At 41.8% G+C, this 16,537-nt stretch overlaps 1 protein-coding gene across 5 annotated transcripts in view; it reads right to left on the bottom strand.

Moving 5' to 3' along the window:
* Positions 1–367: 367 nt before the first annotated feature.
* The window catches only part of PANX2 (pannexin 2), a 41,083-nt gene continuing 24,913 nt past the window's right edge, over positions 368–16,537 (bottom strand). For 3 of the 5 annotated variants that reach the window (XM_020812883.3, XM_073000597.2, XM_020812886.3), the window contains 2 exons: positions 6,846–8,297; positions 368–3,476 (listed from right to left, as the gene is read on the bottom strand). In XM_020812883.3, coding sequence (XP_020668542.3) covers positions 3,097–3,476; positions 6,846–8,297 — 1,832 coding nt within the window. In that variant the 3' untranslated portion in view covers positions 368–3,096. Of the gene's footprint in view, positions 3,477–6,580; positions 6,742–6,845; positions 8,351–16,537 lie in introns of all 5 variants that reach the window. The other 2 variants (XM_020812884.3, XM_020812887.3) reach the window with 2 other exon arrangements.

The following is a 16,537-nucleotide window of genomic DNA, read 5'->3' as shown; positions in this document are numbered from 1 at the left end:
TATAAAACAATGTACAGTATTTTCATTTTTAATAGTCTCCAAAACCATTTTACTGGCACTTTGGGGAGACTTGATAATTTACAATGTTCTGAATTTTCCTTGTGAAAACTCTGCCTGACGTTTTCAAGAAAATTGGAATTTAGAAGTGGATAGTGGGACTGCATCCATCACCCCATTACCAAATTTGCTTTCATTTCATGGCTGGATTGAAAGTCCACAGCAGAGTCTTAGCTTTTTTTGTATCATGAATGTATTTGGCATCTAGCATAGTATTAGACACTTCAGATAAATAATCTGCTTAATTTTCTTTAATAAAGGTCCTTATGACAGTGGATGGCCATTTTAATTATAGAACAGTAAACATGAACAGTATTCTGAATATTTATTTGCTTTCAGTGCTATTTTCAATAAATACTGGTGTTATTTTTATATTTGAGGTAAAATAAGAACACTCAAGAATGTAGACCCATAAATCTGTGCATTACTTTTCTACTGTTATACAGAAATGTTGTGTCAACTCTAGAAGACTCCCTTTTTTCCTAGAAAAAACTCATTCCACTGGAAATTTGTCAAGAATGGCTATTGCATTCTATGGTTCCAGGACGCCTTTTGAAAACTACATTAGATACATTTCTAAGCAATTTGCACATCAAAGTTATAGGAAGAAATAGGCCATGAGGATACACTTTGGGCCAAGCAAGGTAAACATTGTATGAAAAATGACAATAACTGCATGTTTACTATCCTCATAATGTATGGCCTGGAATAGCAAGGTGCTAACAAGCATGTTGTTTTACCTTTAAACATGCTTCCAGTTGCATTTCTGTGAGGCTACACCTGGGTTTAAAGCTAGTCAAGTGCTTAAGTGCTCTCTACAGCAGGCTTTTCCACACTACTAGTTTACCACAGGTTAATGTGAAAGGAAACTCGTTTCGCTGAAAGCTGACCTGCAGCATATTTTATTTATTCATTTATTTCATTTTTACACTGCCCATCTGGCTGAAGGCTGCTCTGAGCAGTTTACAACATATGCACTGAATAAGAATTTCTGGAGATTGATGAAATTATGGACACATTCTGGACTTGTGTTTCTATGATTCCAAGTGCACACCTTTAAAGAGAAACAGAAGTCCCTATGAATGTACGGTAATTTGAATGACTAGGCCACAGCCCTTGGATCAATGAGACTTTCAAGTCAAATCTTCTGTAAGTACACACATTAATTCAGTGAATCTACTCAAGTGGTCCCCAACCTTGGGTCCCCAGCTGTTCTTGGACTAAAATTCCCAGAAACCATCACCACTAACTATGCTGGCCAGGATTTCTGGGGACCCACGGCTAGGAATCACTGTGCTACTCTATTTGGGACTAATAATTGGATTTAGACACTGATATGGAGCACCTGGCTGTGTGAGAGTGTGATTTCCCACTGTGCCTTGCACGAGAACAGCCAGGCTGTGTAGCCTTAGGCAAGCTGCCCAGTCCTAGGGTGCTGCCACAAGAAGGGAGTGATAAATCATTTCTGAATGCTATCTTCCCTAGAAAAACCTTGAAAGGATTGCTGTAAGTCAGAATCAACCTAAGAATGAAGTGACATATCTTGATATTTTGGGCTGGGTCAGTCTTAGCCTTATTATGCATCGTCCCAGGACAGAAACTTCTATCTGCCCATATCAATCTCTATAACAAGGCAACAGTTATGAACAATGGCAACAGCAGTAATGCTGTTGGCAGCCCAGCTTCTATTTTGTATCCACCACATTGCATGAGATCTGGTACTATTCTGGGGCACTGTGGAAATAAAACAGCAGAAAAACTCCTTCTGGGAGTTGTACTCTATAAGAGTAACTTCTCTCATCTTCAGAAAACCATAGCAGCTACCACAGAAATAGAGTACGGAATATATCTGAAGAAAATTCTGCAAAATTGACTTGTTTTTCTAGACATATGAGAAGGTAACACTTTTTCTCGGGAAATTATATTTGAATAAAGTTTAGCTCAACTCTACTCTGCATATTTATTATTTAGCTGTTTTTCAGAAGCCAATATTCTGATGCAGAAGTATTAATAAGCTGGATGAATCAGCACTGTATGTTTTTCACCTGTGGTAAGCTATAGCATAGACAAATCCTGGGGGTAAAAACTCAAGTACAATCATTTGAAACTTCAGCACATTAAACAATTAACTCATGTTCAATATTTTTAGCAGCACTGATAATTCTTCACATCAGTGAGGCAAGTCTTAGAAAGTTCCTAACTTTGCCTGCAGACACCACCCGATTAACAAAAATAGAGGTATAAGGCAAACCTCTCTCTAGTATTCTACTAAAAAAGAACTTCTGATTCAACAAACTCTCTTGTTCACAATAAAATAGACGTTTTAAAAAATAAACTCTTCCTTTTCTTTCTCACAGCACATATAAACATTTTGAAGGGCAGGGCGTAGCTCTTGATTTCCTTATCCATAAATGCAGCGGGTGGACAGGTTTCCATTCTCTTGACATGGATGCTGGTATGAGTCCAGATGGCCCTTAAGTGGCTGGCAAGCCCAATACCCGTGAACCAAATAAATAAGCTTACCATGACAACTGTGTGATTTTTTAAAAAATTTAAACTGTGGAGACAAAACACATTTTACTCCTTTTAAGATGGAAGAATAAATACCGTACATGGTCATGTGCTTCATAACCTTCTATAATGAGCTGGAGTACCAAGGCTATAAGTGCTTTGTTTAAGTGTGCAACATGCGCTCAAGTACTTTAAAATGTTTAGACAGTTGTAAGTAATCCACACCGAGTTCATGAAGCTACAACTAATGCTTTTGTGCTTTGCTTCTTGGTATTCCAAGCACAGAATAATTTGGTTGGCAGTCTTTACTGTTGTTATCATATTCTGCAAGCTACTGATAGCGGTGATGACACTACCCTGAACAACCGATTTGGAGTATTAGTGAAACCTGTGGGCCGTGTTTCAACACTCCAGGGTCATGCAGTGGGGGTGGGGGAGTGGGGTATCCGTGGGGCAGAATGGTTCACATTACAGTGGTCCTGGAAGGTGGGTCATTTTCAAGCTTTGATCCGCATCAACTCTGGCTTGTCAATATTCTACAGAGTTCACTATTGCCAACGGTTCGTCGAAGGTTGCCAGCATGATTTGCTTTGTGGAAGGCATGGAGATGATGTCTCCTGCTTCAGTTGGTGAGTGAACTGTATTGTCTAAACTGGAACTGTCTATAAGGTCCAACACCTCTTCTTCATTATCTTCGTACAGTGTATTAATATGCAGAAGAGGATGTGTGGAGTTGCAGTTTAGTGCAGGCACTGGCTCTGCCATGCTGACCTGGGGTAGAGTAACTTTTGTGGCAGCACCAGAAGTTGCTATATGGTTGTGATTACAAGTGAGAAAAACCCCAGTGGCAGGCACAGTCCTGCAGGTATCATGTGAGTAAAGAGTATCTTTGCCAGTACCAGAAGGATCTGAAAAAGAAACAAAAATACATAAAAATCATTAATTTCTTTGCCTGTGTCTACTGCCATAGGATCAGTTCTGATGTTTATGTTTAAAGGGTTAATCTCTACAAAAATAGTTTGTTTGTTTGTTTGTTTGTTTAACTTATATGCTGCCCACTCTACCCAAAGGTCTCTGGGTGGCTTACAACAATTAAAATACAATAAAAGATAAAATGATTAAAATACAATTAAAATTGCTATCAGGACCCACAGTTGTGAGAGGCCACAACATTCTACACAGCTGTGTACTCTGATGTAGCTGGGTCACTGTAGGATGTTGTCTCTCTCTCTTTGTGCTGCTAGCTGACACATTGGTTCCTTAAAGCCCACCCTCTTCCCCTGCAGTAGCCACTGGTTTCCATCAATCACATATTTTTTATGCTCTTGGTTAGCCTTCTCCTAACATTCTAGAAGGGAAGCACTCAACATTTTTTCTCCCTTATTTCACTCATCTTACTTTTTTCCTTGCAAAAGGTAACAAGCAGAGATGGGAGTATTTGTATACAAATATGAATATTCCTTGCACAGGTGGCGTTAACGAGGGTCCAGCCTCATGGGGGCGGATGGTCCATTCACTGATCCACCATGGACACAGATGGTGCAGTTCTATGAATGGTGCCCCAGCGCACAATCCGCTCGCTACTCCTGGCAGAAGGCAGGACAAGCCTCATTGCAAGGTCAACGAGTGGCAAGCAGATCGTGCACTGCGGCACCATTTGTAGAACCATGCCCTCCCCATCCGCGGCATTGGTGAGTGGACCATTCAGCCCCATGGGGCTGGACCCTCATTAACAACATCATATACGAATACCCCCATCTCTAGTAACAAGCAAGCCAATGCCTAGACTTTCTTCCTTCATTATTCTTCGTAGAATTGAGTGCTCTTGACTGAAGTTGGAAGGAGAAAGGTCGAGGAAAATCAGCTGGTATCTGATTGAACAAGGAAAACAAGAGGACAGTAACTTATTTGTTTCCGGTGACTAACTTATTTGTTTCTTGTGGTAATAAAAAGGCTGTGCTGATGATGTTTGGTGTAGTTACAGTGGCTCTCCTGCCATGAGAATCTGAAGGGACTTTGGGATCCATGAAAGTGCATATGGTGCCTTATAAAGAGGTTCATAGAGAGGTCTGTAGCATGCATGCAAGCAATAGATGTCCAGATAGTTATTCTAGACTTGGGTGCTAGAAGATAATGCTTGAGAATCAAAACAACCACAAAATGGGAATAATGGCAGCTGTCTTAAGTTGAACGAGACCCTGGTCCACCTGGTTCAGTCAACTCTGACTTGCAGCAGCTCTCCAGAGTTCCAGGCCGGATTGTTTGCTAGCCCAACATGGATACCTAGTATTATCAGGTAATTATCCACCTGGGTACCAACCGGGCCTGACTCTTCTTAGCTTCTCAAATCAGATGAGATCAGGTGTGTCAGGGTTGCATTTCAGGTATTTAACACAAAAAGTTAATCTACAGGCATATACACTGAATTTTCTCAGGCATATAGAGAAAGAATGCCATAATATATAATGGATGGGAACCATCTTCTCTCACACGGACCTGTCTAAGAGTAAAGATCTACACCTTTCATGTGGCTATTGAAGAGGATGTTTTCTATTAGGATACCCAAATTGTGATACTTCCTCCCAAGGTTCGTTTTTATTCACCTGGAGCCTTTGATGCGATTTTTCAGATGCCAGACAAAATACATTTCAATAGTATTTTATATGCTTTTAGGACATATTTTTCACTTTTATTTGGATTACAGTTTTACAGTTATTGGAGTTGTTTACTGGTTCATTATTCTTATTGCTTTTATTAACTAGAGAAGTTTTTTCTTACCAGCTTTAAAATGTTACCATCTTTATGTTAGCTCTCATAAAATTTGTGTCACAGGCAAATGACAATTATTTAAATAAATAAATAAACACTTCAGATATTTTAATAAATGAAAATGAGAGATGTCATCATTGCAATACAGATGCATTCAGAGACCAAAGTAATGCACATATGACATAGCATGATTGGTAAAGAAGCAGAGTGAGGACTAAAACACATAACTTAAGAGAAGAGATAATCAAATCAAAGCAGTTACACTCTTGTTAATGTGGTGACTTAAAAGGAAGCCATCTGGCTATGGGCACAAACCATCTAGGTAAGCTTTAAGGTGGAGTACCCATTTTCTGGTTGTCTGTATATATATGGGATTGCAGGCCAAGACATTTTGTTTTAAGAGAACATCAGTATTACAAAGAACTTTAATTGTTCCTTCTTTTCATAAAACTGTAGTATTGTGACAGGATGGTTAAGAGCTCTCACAAAGAATGGTCAAGGTCCTTACACTGCAGTTTCTAGGAATCTCGGCAGGAAAGCATCACATAAACAGGCTCTAATCAAGTTCTGATATATATATATATACTGGACAAGCTGCACCATATCAGAAAAATTGAATGGAACACCACTTTACACGTAGAAAACTCTGAAAATGGTTGCCATAAATCAGAATCAACTTGATGACTTGTCCTGATTAAGTGACAGCTGATTACAGAGAGGTTCTGAGCATGAAATGTTTTCTTTTTTTGAGAGGGTTAATCCTGTATTTTATTTCAATGATTTACATACAAGAAAACTGAAAACCACAATTATTTCTGAAAATTATAATTCCAGTACTTTTTCAATTATAGCAGAGATGGAGAACCTCAGGCCCAGGGGCTATATCTGGTCTCTCTTCCGCATTTCCATGTGACACCACCTCACATCCTCCTCCATAATCTCTATTAACGGGACAACATTCTGCATTTATTCTATGTTAACTCAAACTCTGAGTCTCATACTCCTGTGTAAAGATCAACTCCCAGTGTCTTCCTAGAGGAACAGCATGACTTTGGGTCACCAAATTCTTTGAGCAGGACACAAGCCTAAACATAACCATGACTTTTTCTGAAATGGACACTTAAAATGTAGATTTTTTTTTAATTTTTGAAAAAGTAACTAAATGTGAGTGTCAAGTCCCAAGTTTGTGCAAGATTATGTCCCTTAACCAACACATTCTACAAACGTGGTGGTCAGTACATACCTCTCTAGTGAGGTTGCCACTTCTGTGTGGTCAGAATCCCATGACGCAGCAGTAACATCCTCCCATACTACCTCCGCCAGTCTGACACCCATGGTCTCCAATACAGAAGCTACTGCTGTGGTGTGAGATTCCAACCACGTGGAAACAGCAACCAGTGACATCTGAGTAATTGCAGGAAAAGACTCCAATGTTAATCGCAATTTGGGAACCTGCTAACATATTTCGATTGAATACAGTGAAACAAGTAGTTGAAATATCACCATACCTTGGAAAGAAGATGTGACACGCACTATGACCTTTTCTTCTTGGCTTAAAAATCCACTCCCTTGGCTTTTGGATGTTGCCATAGAGGTAATTGGTTGAATTTCTGGCTTAGGTTTCTTACTACTAAGTATATAGGGATGAACATCTAAAGAAAAGTGCCGTGTATGCTTTTTCTCACTACCTGTGCTACAGAGGCTGCTGGATTCCGTTTTCTGGGATGAAGAGGGCTGAGGGTTTTTTGAGTTGGATTCGAGCAAAGGGGCGATCAGACTGTCCGTTGCTGTCTTCCGACGCACCGGCTTGGGCTTCTCAGGCTTACTGTTCTCCACCTTCATAATAGCTAGCTGCTCTTTGAATGGCTGAGGAAGAGGATTGGTACTTGGGATCCATTTCATTTTCTTCCGAGGTCGCTTAATAATCAGTGGCTCACTAGGGTCAATGTCTGCAGGATCAATGCTGGGATCTATGGTTTGAATCCCAGAATCACGTACAGTTGGCGTGACATCATGATTTGACTGGGCAAGTGCAGCAAGTAGCTGGCGCACGACATTATCATACATCAGGTCGCTTTCATTGGTGATAAAATCCAAGCGATTCAGTGACTTGATGTGGTCCCGGTTTTCATTGCAAAACATAGCCAAGATATTGATGTCACAGAACTGGGATTTCTGCCATTGCTTTTTAGTCTTTATACCAACCTTGTTCAGTTTGTCAAAAATGAAGTTTGATTTGCGGACGATGAAAAGATGAATTAAATTGATGAGGATGATCAAATTCATGAAGCAGAGGAGGACGATGTCCACCCCAGCAATGATGCGCTGTAGCTGAACTGAGGGCAGTTTGCAGTTGACACGAATGAGCAACTTAGAATTGCTGGTTTTATCTGGTGGTTCCCCAAGAGCGCACGTAAACTCGTTTTGTTTCTGGGTAGCGTAGTATGTAGACAAGTATGTGATTGGGATGATGCTTAAAAATATGATAAATAAATGCCGTGCAAGATAAAGTTTGGCTAAGAAATTGCTGCGCCCTCTCCGTTCCAGGTATTTTTCAAATAAATTTTGCTCAGGGCTTTTTTCCTTTTCTGCATTCTCAATAATCTCTCTCTTCTCTCGTTCGGTAATCCCAGGGCCTTTGGACTGGATTTGTTTTTCAATTTTTGGTGCACGACCTTCAGCTGCTCGGTGGTAGCAGTTATCTATCTCCTGGAGCAAAAAGTTAAGTTCAGAAGTCAGCCTGGTGGAGGCCAGGAATTCCCAGCCAAGCGCTGGAATGTACATAATGCCAGCAAAAGCCAGCAGGGCATATGGAAGGAACTTATGCTCAAACAAGGAAGGCCAATGGCTGGCATTGACTCCTGGCAAGGCATCTCTTAGTTCTGTCCAACAGTATCCTCGGGCATACAAGGCTTGGTCACGGGTGAAGTTGTGTGGTGTGTAACAGTATATTGGCTCCTCTGTATAACAGAGAGAAAAGTCACTGCTGTGCATTTAACCTACAAAAGGAACTCTGCAAAATAAATATTTTATAAGCTACATCAATGTTCATCTGCAGTATATTTAAAATAGCATCATGCGCTCAAAGCTGCACCACATTCTAAGCATAATTCTGAAATGCCTGAAAAACCTGCTTCCCCGAATCATGACACAAGCACAAGGAAAGCAATCAACTCAAAAAGGGCTGCAGTAACACTATCAATAACTTCGACACAAACTCTCTGGGTGATAATTCCCCATGCAAATCGTACTGAATGATGGAAATCAAATGAACAAAATAGCATTGCTACATAGAAGATGAGGATTTACCTACAGGAAACAAGCATCTATACTATGTGCCTCTGTGTACAGATTAAAAATTAGTTGGTATTAAAAATCTGCAGCATAATAAGTTTGTTATAGCCTTTCTCTTCTTAAGAACTCTAAAGCAGGGCAAATTTATTTGGTTCAGTCTCTCTCTCTCTCACTGAATCAGTATAACAGGAAATGAAACCTTCAAATTCACTTCCTCGTAGCTCTTAAAAGAATAAAAGGTCTTACAATGTAGCACAAATATTATTCTAATAATAGTAATAATTTCTTATTTATTTATTTTGCTATATCTGCCCTTCCTCACAGGAACCTAGGATAGCTTTAACGGATTTGAACCCTCTACACTTTAAAGCACTCACAAACCTTGCATTCTGGCCACTGTGCCAGATTCCTCTTTAATTAATTCTGCTACTTGTAATGAACCAGAGAAAGATAGTTTACATTATTCCACCGGTGCACGTCTGGCAGCTGCTTCTACAATTTTAAGAGTTTAAAAGTCTAGCTCCACAGGACAGACCCTATCTCAAAATGTAGATATTCTCAGTGACATTATCTGTACATATTACAAATGCGTCTCAACATGATTCAGTGATAATTCTTCCAACCTGGTTGAAATAATACTCTGATTCTAGAGAAAGGAAAAGTTCCTTTTTAGGGATGAATCCCAAAAGTTCAAGAATCCCTTGTCCAGCATGGTCAGCTGTAGTTTGGAATTCTGGGATCTGTAGTCCATCAAAATATGTCTCCCCATGTCTGCCCAAATTCTACTGACCAGTTAGTTACGCTTATCTAGAGTTGATGTCTATCATTACCCAAAGGGAAACGGCAGGCCATGGAAAATTCTCAGAGGATTTCTGGCAGTTATCTAAAAAAGCAGCTTTTCAAAGGTTTGGAAAGGAAAGCCTGGGAATCTGTATCCCACTACTCACTGCTTCCAAAATGCAAAGCCATGAGAAAAAGTATTATGGTGAATTTTGAGATGCAGGACTGTACATAGTGTTGAAATCTGACCTAGTATTTGAGGGAATGATGCAATTGATTCTGTTTGCTGCTGGAAAACATTAGTCTGGCTGATTATAACTAACGGCTGTACTTCCTCTATTACTTCATATGAAAAGTGACTATAAGCAAAAGATACATGTAAACAGCTACCATTAAAGCTCCCTTGTAATTTGACACCCCACTTCCCATTTTGTTGTTGTTGTTGTTGTAAAGAAAATGCCATGTGCTCTTTATATGGACAGAAACACAGCAGCCTGATTTTACAAAATCATACGGTTCTCATCTTGTATTTTCTGTGAATAAATGGAAGTAATTTAGTGCCATGTGAATCTTCCGAGAACCTTGTTAAAATATAGGATAGACTAGCAATAAGTTATGGTAATAGCCCAGGAAGCATATAATGCTATATTATGTATGAGGATGAAACCCAGTGAAACTTTCTCCTCATTTCTTTCTTTTCCTCCAGGATTAACTCAGGGAGGAGACTGAATATTTCCATGTCTATTTTAGAGTAACCACAGTTTAGTAAAGCATTGAAACCATATCAGTGTGGTTAATCTTAATTACTGAAAACAAATCAGTTTCTAAAACTAAGATTTGAATTTCAATTGTTTCTGCTAACTAGAGGTAACTTCAGTTTGTCTGGATACGGGTGAAACAGCAAACCAAGATTAATCTAAAACAGGAACAAAGGTTCTAAATGCTTTTTGTCAAAGGAGGGGAAAGTGTGTGCATATCAAGCTTGGTGAGAGTCATCCTCATAATGCTAAACTGTGGTTCAGTGTTACATGCAAATACAAAGTTATTCTATCACAAGAGTGTGCAAAATGTGATCCATGGGCCACACAGTCCAAAATCTACTCCCTCCATTATTCTCAGATTCCCAAATTTCAATTTTAGAAGAATAAAATGGAAAAGTAACAAAGTTGCCACATTTCCTCAAGGTGTTTCAGATTAAAGAGAAGCTTTAATTAAAAAAAATAAGGGTAAGTGGAGATAGGGAGAAGGCGTGGATGACCCTTAGATTTCTGGAATTTGCCTGCTCTTGCTGTTTGATAAAGTTTATCTCCATCTTGGGGATATACTTAAGCAGACTGTTTATGTTGTTCCTGTGTACATGCTTGCTTATGATCCCTCTTTGGAGAAAGATTAACTATGACCGCCCTTCAGAATACTGTTGTGAGGGTAAAGCCAGCCACTTACTCCTCATGAGGCCTCAACTGATTATGAAGGCTTCCCGTGTATAATGTAGACAGGACACTGAGATACAAGGCACCCTGTCAACCATCCTTGCAATGTAGAAGCCTCTATGTACAAAACAGAGGTTAGAAACTTCCAGAATCCCTTAGTTAGCACAGCCAGTGGCCCATAAAAATTAGTTGTAGCCGCTAAAACTAGTTTTTCTAACCTTTGACCTAAGCAGGCATAAAAATTGGCATTTTGCATGTCTTTTAGAATTACTCCTTGAGTTGGCATGCTTTTGTTTCTCATGAGCATTTGTTGCATTAAGTGATTTCAAGACAGGAGCAATTAAGTTTATATCACACTTGTCTTAACATGCACGTTCTGCACTAAAGATTGTGCAAGTATTTGCTCTCACATTTTTATAGAAAAAAATGTACAGCTAAATGGCATCTAAGTCTAAGAGAGCAATTTAGAATTAAGTATCTGTTTGGACAAATCTGTTTTGTATTCATGGAAACGTTACTGAGTATAGGAAACAGCTTAGCCGTTTACACCAGTCTGACAAGAAGCTCCTCAAATAATGCTGTTAGTATTTTCCTTTGGGGATGGATATAAAAAGCAGCAACCTTCTTGCACTTACGTGGATTTATTATGATCACACATCCATGACACAGAGTCTAGATTCAACCTCAAGGTCATAAGAACATTATAGCCCTTTTATCAGAATCTATTTCAGTTGAAAGTAACTACCAAGTGTGAGTCACAGGCTGTCATTTTCGAAAACAAAGTGACTTTTGCCACTGGATGCCCTGCTAGAGGTGGCTGTGTGGATGGCTCCACTTGCTTCCTGATGATAATGTGATCTGCAGCCTTCAGGAGTTTGGGGCTGCAGGTTTTGGGACCAACCCTGAACAAAAATTAAGTATATGCACCATTCACTAAACATATAGAGATGTCATTGTTACATACAGCACTGATGTTACCTGTCTGTCATGGGTTTGGAGGGAAAGTTCCATCCTATGGGGAGTGGAAGGCGGGACATCAGGAGGAGGGGCTGTACTGTATATATATGTGAAGCCTGTGTGGTGAAGTGGGAGACGCTGGGATGTGACGAAGCAGCAGCTGGGAAGAAGAAGCTGGTGTGAGAGTCTGTGTGTCAGACAGGGTACTACTGTGTGTCAGAGTACCAACCTGATAGGTTCAGGTGTCTGTTGGTTAGCCAGAACTGATAGGTTCAGGGTCTGTGCTTTAGGTTAAGGGTTCTGTGTGAACCAAACTGTATGCATGTATGAATGAGAATAAGCCACGTTACTTTATCTTATTCACCTGATCGTTTTAATTTTCCCTGTGTGTGATTTAAATAAACCTTGTTCTTTATTTGTTTAAAAATCCATCCCTGGTCTGTGTGACTTCTTATAGGGAATGGTTGGTGGCAGCTTAGTGTAACTGTGTGACATATCCCAGTAGGTCAGGGTTTGTCACATTGATTGGTGTCCAGCGTGTGGGATACGACTGGTCCAGTTGTCCAGCGGTCCAGCAAAGCCTTGGCAAGTGTGCCCAGAGCAAGGGGGGTCTAGTCAGGGACAGTCTGAGGCGCGTAGGTAATCTTCTAGGTGTACCTCACGGGGAGGTGCGCTAGTAGAAGAACGTGCCAACTGGGGAGACTTAGATTAAGGTGCTCTGAGGCAGCCTAGTTTTGGCGGGAAAAAGCTGAGGCAAAACTGCGTAGCAACAGCGAGCTAGCTTGCCAGCTGAGAGGCCCAGCAGAGGGGGGTAGGCTCTGACTCGATACTGTTGCAAGTTAGTGCTGAAGAACGGCAGCAATCTCTAGGGAGAGCTGGTTCTGAGGCAAGAAGGGAAAAAAAAAGTGGTCGTTTTATTCTGAGGCTTGACTTTTAAAGCAGCCTGTTCTGAGGGGGGATTATGCCCTTGACTCGAAGCCAAGTAGCAGACATGAGTGAAGTGAAAGACCCCCAGATTGACCAAGGTTCTGAGGATGAATTTGGCTCAGTGCAGGGTGACAGCACAGGAGAGCAGAACCCAGAACTTAGAAAATTGCTCATAGCCCAACAGCATGAATTGAGGATGAGGCAATTGGAAAAAGAAGAAAGATTAGAGAGGGAGAGAATGGAAATGGAGAGGGAATTGCAGAGAGAGAAAATGGCGTTTGAATTAAAAAAATTGGAACTGATGAACCAGAACAATAATAATAATAGGGATTCTGAGGGAGGCCAACTGTCTAAAGCTGACCTGAAGAAATTCCCTGTGTACCACAAGGGAGATTGTCCTGAGGTGTTCTTTTCCTTAGTGGAAAGAGCGTTTGTGGACTTCTCAGTGAGGGAAACTGAGAAGATGACCATCATGCGGTCTTTAATCAGTGGTAGCCTGGCTGAGGTTTATGCCGAGATGCCTGAGGAACTGATGAAAGATTTTGCAGAGTTTAAAAAACTGGTGTTTGCAAGACATGGGATAAATGCGGAACAGCTGAGACAAAGATTCAGGTCCCTCACCAAGAAGCCAGAGCAGACTTTTACCCAAGTGGGGGCCCAATTGGTGAGGCTGCTTGAGAAATGGCTATCGCAGGAGGGGACAGAGACCTATGAGCAGCTTAAAGATTTGATAGCACTGGAACAGTTCTATTCAGTCCTGCATGGGGAATTGAAATTCCAGGTGAGGGAAAGGAAACCGAAATCTGTGGCAGCAGCCGCAGAGATCGCAGATTTTATTTCCCAAATAAGAAAGCCCTTGGGTGAGGGGAAATCTGTAGGTAAACCCAAAGAAACCTACAGCAAGTACTCTCAGGGACCAGGGAAAAGCCAGCAAGGGGGAGGGGCCCATGGTGAAGGGAAGCCCTCAGACATGAAACCAAGACCTCAGATTTTGGAGGGAAAACCAAAACAAGATGAGAGAGAATCAAAATACACCAGAAAATGCTATTTCTGTCAGGGAAAGGGTCATCTAATCTCAGAGTGTGAGAAATTAAAGCAGCTAAAAGGAATGGTGCCTCAGAATTCTAGTGGGACCAAGCCAAAAGCTGTGTTCTGTGTCCAGAAAGAGCAAGGCTCAGTGTCACAGAGGGAGCCGGTTGCCATGGCTACTCAGTCTGGAACAGCTACATCTGCTGATCAGGCTGAGGAAAATGGTCCTCTTGTAGAAGTCAGGCGCTGCCTGTTGGTGAGAACAGATTCTCAGTTGTTTGAAACAGCAGGGGTGGACGTAGGAATACTTGACCGTCAGTATAGGGGGCTGCGGGACACTTGTTCCCAGGTGACCCTGTGCCATCCAGATATTATTCCTAGGGAGTATGTAATCCCAAATGAGAGCATGAAGGTGGCAGGGATTGAGGGGCAGGTGATCTCTCTGCCAGTCGCGGAGGTACCTGTCGACTTTCAAGGCTGGAGGGGAGTTTGGCGGCTAGCAATTTCATCGACTCTGCCAGCAGCCGTGCTCGTGGGAAATGACCTGGCTGAACATGTGAAACGGGTGCTAGTGATTACACGCTCACAAGCCACCACGGGGACAGTTCAGGGGGGTAATGATGAGCCAGAGACGGAAGCAGGTGGGGGGAGTTCAGAAGCTGTGGTGGAAACCTTGACCACAGACAGCCGATTTGGACAAGAGCAAAAGGCAGACGCCACTCTCCAGAAGTGTTTTGAACAGGTGACTGACGCCCAGCTAACACCTGAAACCCCAGTGAGATTTCTGGAGAAAAAGGGGGTTTTATATAGAGAGACCCTGAGGAATATCTCAAAAGGGGGAGATGGGATCAGAAGTCAGCTAGTGGTACCTGAAAAGTATCGCCTCATGATCTTACAAAGGGGGCACTCTGACATGTTTGCTGCACACTTAGGGGTGAACAAAACACAGCAGAGAATCACACAGAATTTTTACTGGCCTGACATAGGGAAGCAGATCAGGGAGTTCTGTAAACAATGTGATGTGTGTCAAAGGCAGGGGAATAGCCGCGACAGGACCAAAGCAAAGTTGTGCCCTTTGCCTGTGATTGACACTCCGTTCAAATGTATAGGGGTGGATATTGTGGGACCTTTGCCCAAGGCCACAAAGAGGGGGAACAGGTTCATTCTCACCATTGTGGACCATGCCACGAGGTACCCTGAAGCCATTCCCTTGACTAACATTGAAACTAACACAGTGGCAGATGCCTTGGTGGGGTATATGTCCAGGATGGGATTTGCCTCAGAAATAATCACAGATTTGGGCGCATCGTTTACATCAAAGCTCATGAAACGGTTATGGCAAATCTGTGGAATTAAACACAAGGAAACCACTGCCTATCACCCCGAAAGTAATGGGTTAACGGAGAAGTTCAATGGGACTCTAATGCGCATGATTAGGGCTTACTTGGCAGAGAATCCAAACAATTGGGACCAGAAGCTGCAATCCCTTTTGTTTGCTTATCGATCAGTGCCACAAGCCAGTACCGGGTTCAGTCCGTTTGAACTCTTGTTTGGGAGAAGGGTGAAAGGGCCCCTTGATTTGATCAAACAAAATTGGGAGCAGATCACCCAGGATGACCCACAAGACGTTGTGACATATATAGACTCTTTAAGGAATGACCTAAAGAGAACCCTAGAGCTAGCAGCAGAGACCCTGCAAGCTCAAAAGGTCAGAAAGAAAGCTTGGGATGACCAGGAAGGCAGGGAGAGGCACTTTAACCCAGGGGAGGAAGTGCTTTGGCCTAGGCTCTGCAAAGAGAACAAACTGCAGCTGGGTAGCCCAGAAATAAAATACTTGGGTCACATAGTAGGGGGAGGAGTGATCAAACCCCTAGAGGCCAAGATAGAAGCAGTTCGTGATTGGCCTAGACCCAACACCAAGAAAAAGGTCAAATCATTTCTTGGGTTGGTGGGCTACTACAGAAAGTTCATCCCGAGGTTTAGCGAGATTGCGGCTCCGCTGAACGATCTGACGAGGAAGAAGACTGATGACCGCATCCCGTGGACCAGCGACTGTGAGGAGGCGTTCCAGAGGTTGAAGGAGGCGCTCGTCCAGTATCCAGTGCTGCGTGCTCCAGACTTCGACCGGGAGTTCATCATCTACACCGATGCGTCTAACAGCGGGGTAGGAGCAGTTCTGTGCCAGGAGGATGAGAATGGTGACCAGCATCCAGTGTCCTACCTGAGTAGGAAACTTCAAAAAGGTGAGAGACATTTGGCAACCGTGGAGAAGGAGTGTTTGGCCATAGTCTACGCGATCCAGAAGGCCAAGCCTTACATCTGGGGAAGACATTTTGTTCTGTGCACTGACCATTCACCACTGCAATGGTTAAAGACAATGAAAACCCACAATAGTAAACTTATGAGGTGGGCTTTAAACCTACAGGACTATGACTTTGAAGTGAAGGTGGTCAGAGGGTCAGTGAACTGTGTTGCTGACGCCTTGTCAAGAAGACCTGAAGATTGAAGACGGCGAAAGAACATGGACTATGTGTATATATTGATGACAAAAAGTTAAATGTACCTATTTTTTTGAATTTGGTTTGTAAGAATAAAGGTAAATTGATGTAATGTATATGGTAAATGTTTAAATGCCTAATTGATATGGTTAACTTAGAATGTAAGTATAAGTAAGTATGATATGGTATGTATAACTGTTGTTGTGTGTTTTATCCAGGTTGTTTTTTGGGAAAAAGCACCTTAGCTTTCCCCCTACAAAACAACTTATAAAGAGGGGAGGTGTT

This window comes from Pogona vitticeps, chromosome 5 (assembly GCF_051106095.1).
Source record: "Pogona vitticeps strain Pit_001003342236 chromosome 5, PviZW2.1, whole genome shotgun sequence".
NCBI classification, from domain to species: Eukaryota; Metazoa; Chordata; class Lepidosauria; order Squamata; family Agamidae; genus Pogona; species Pogona vitticeps.
This window is presented reverse-complemented; position numbering and strand designations above follow the sequence as displayed.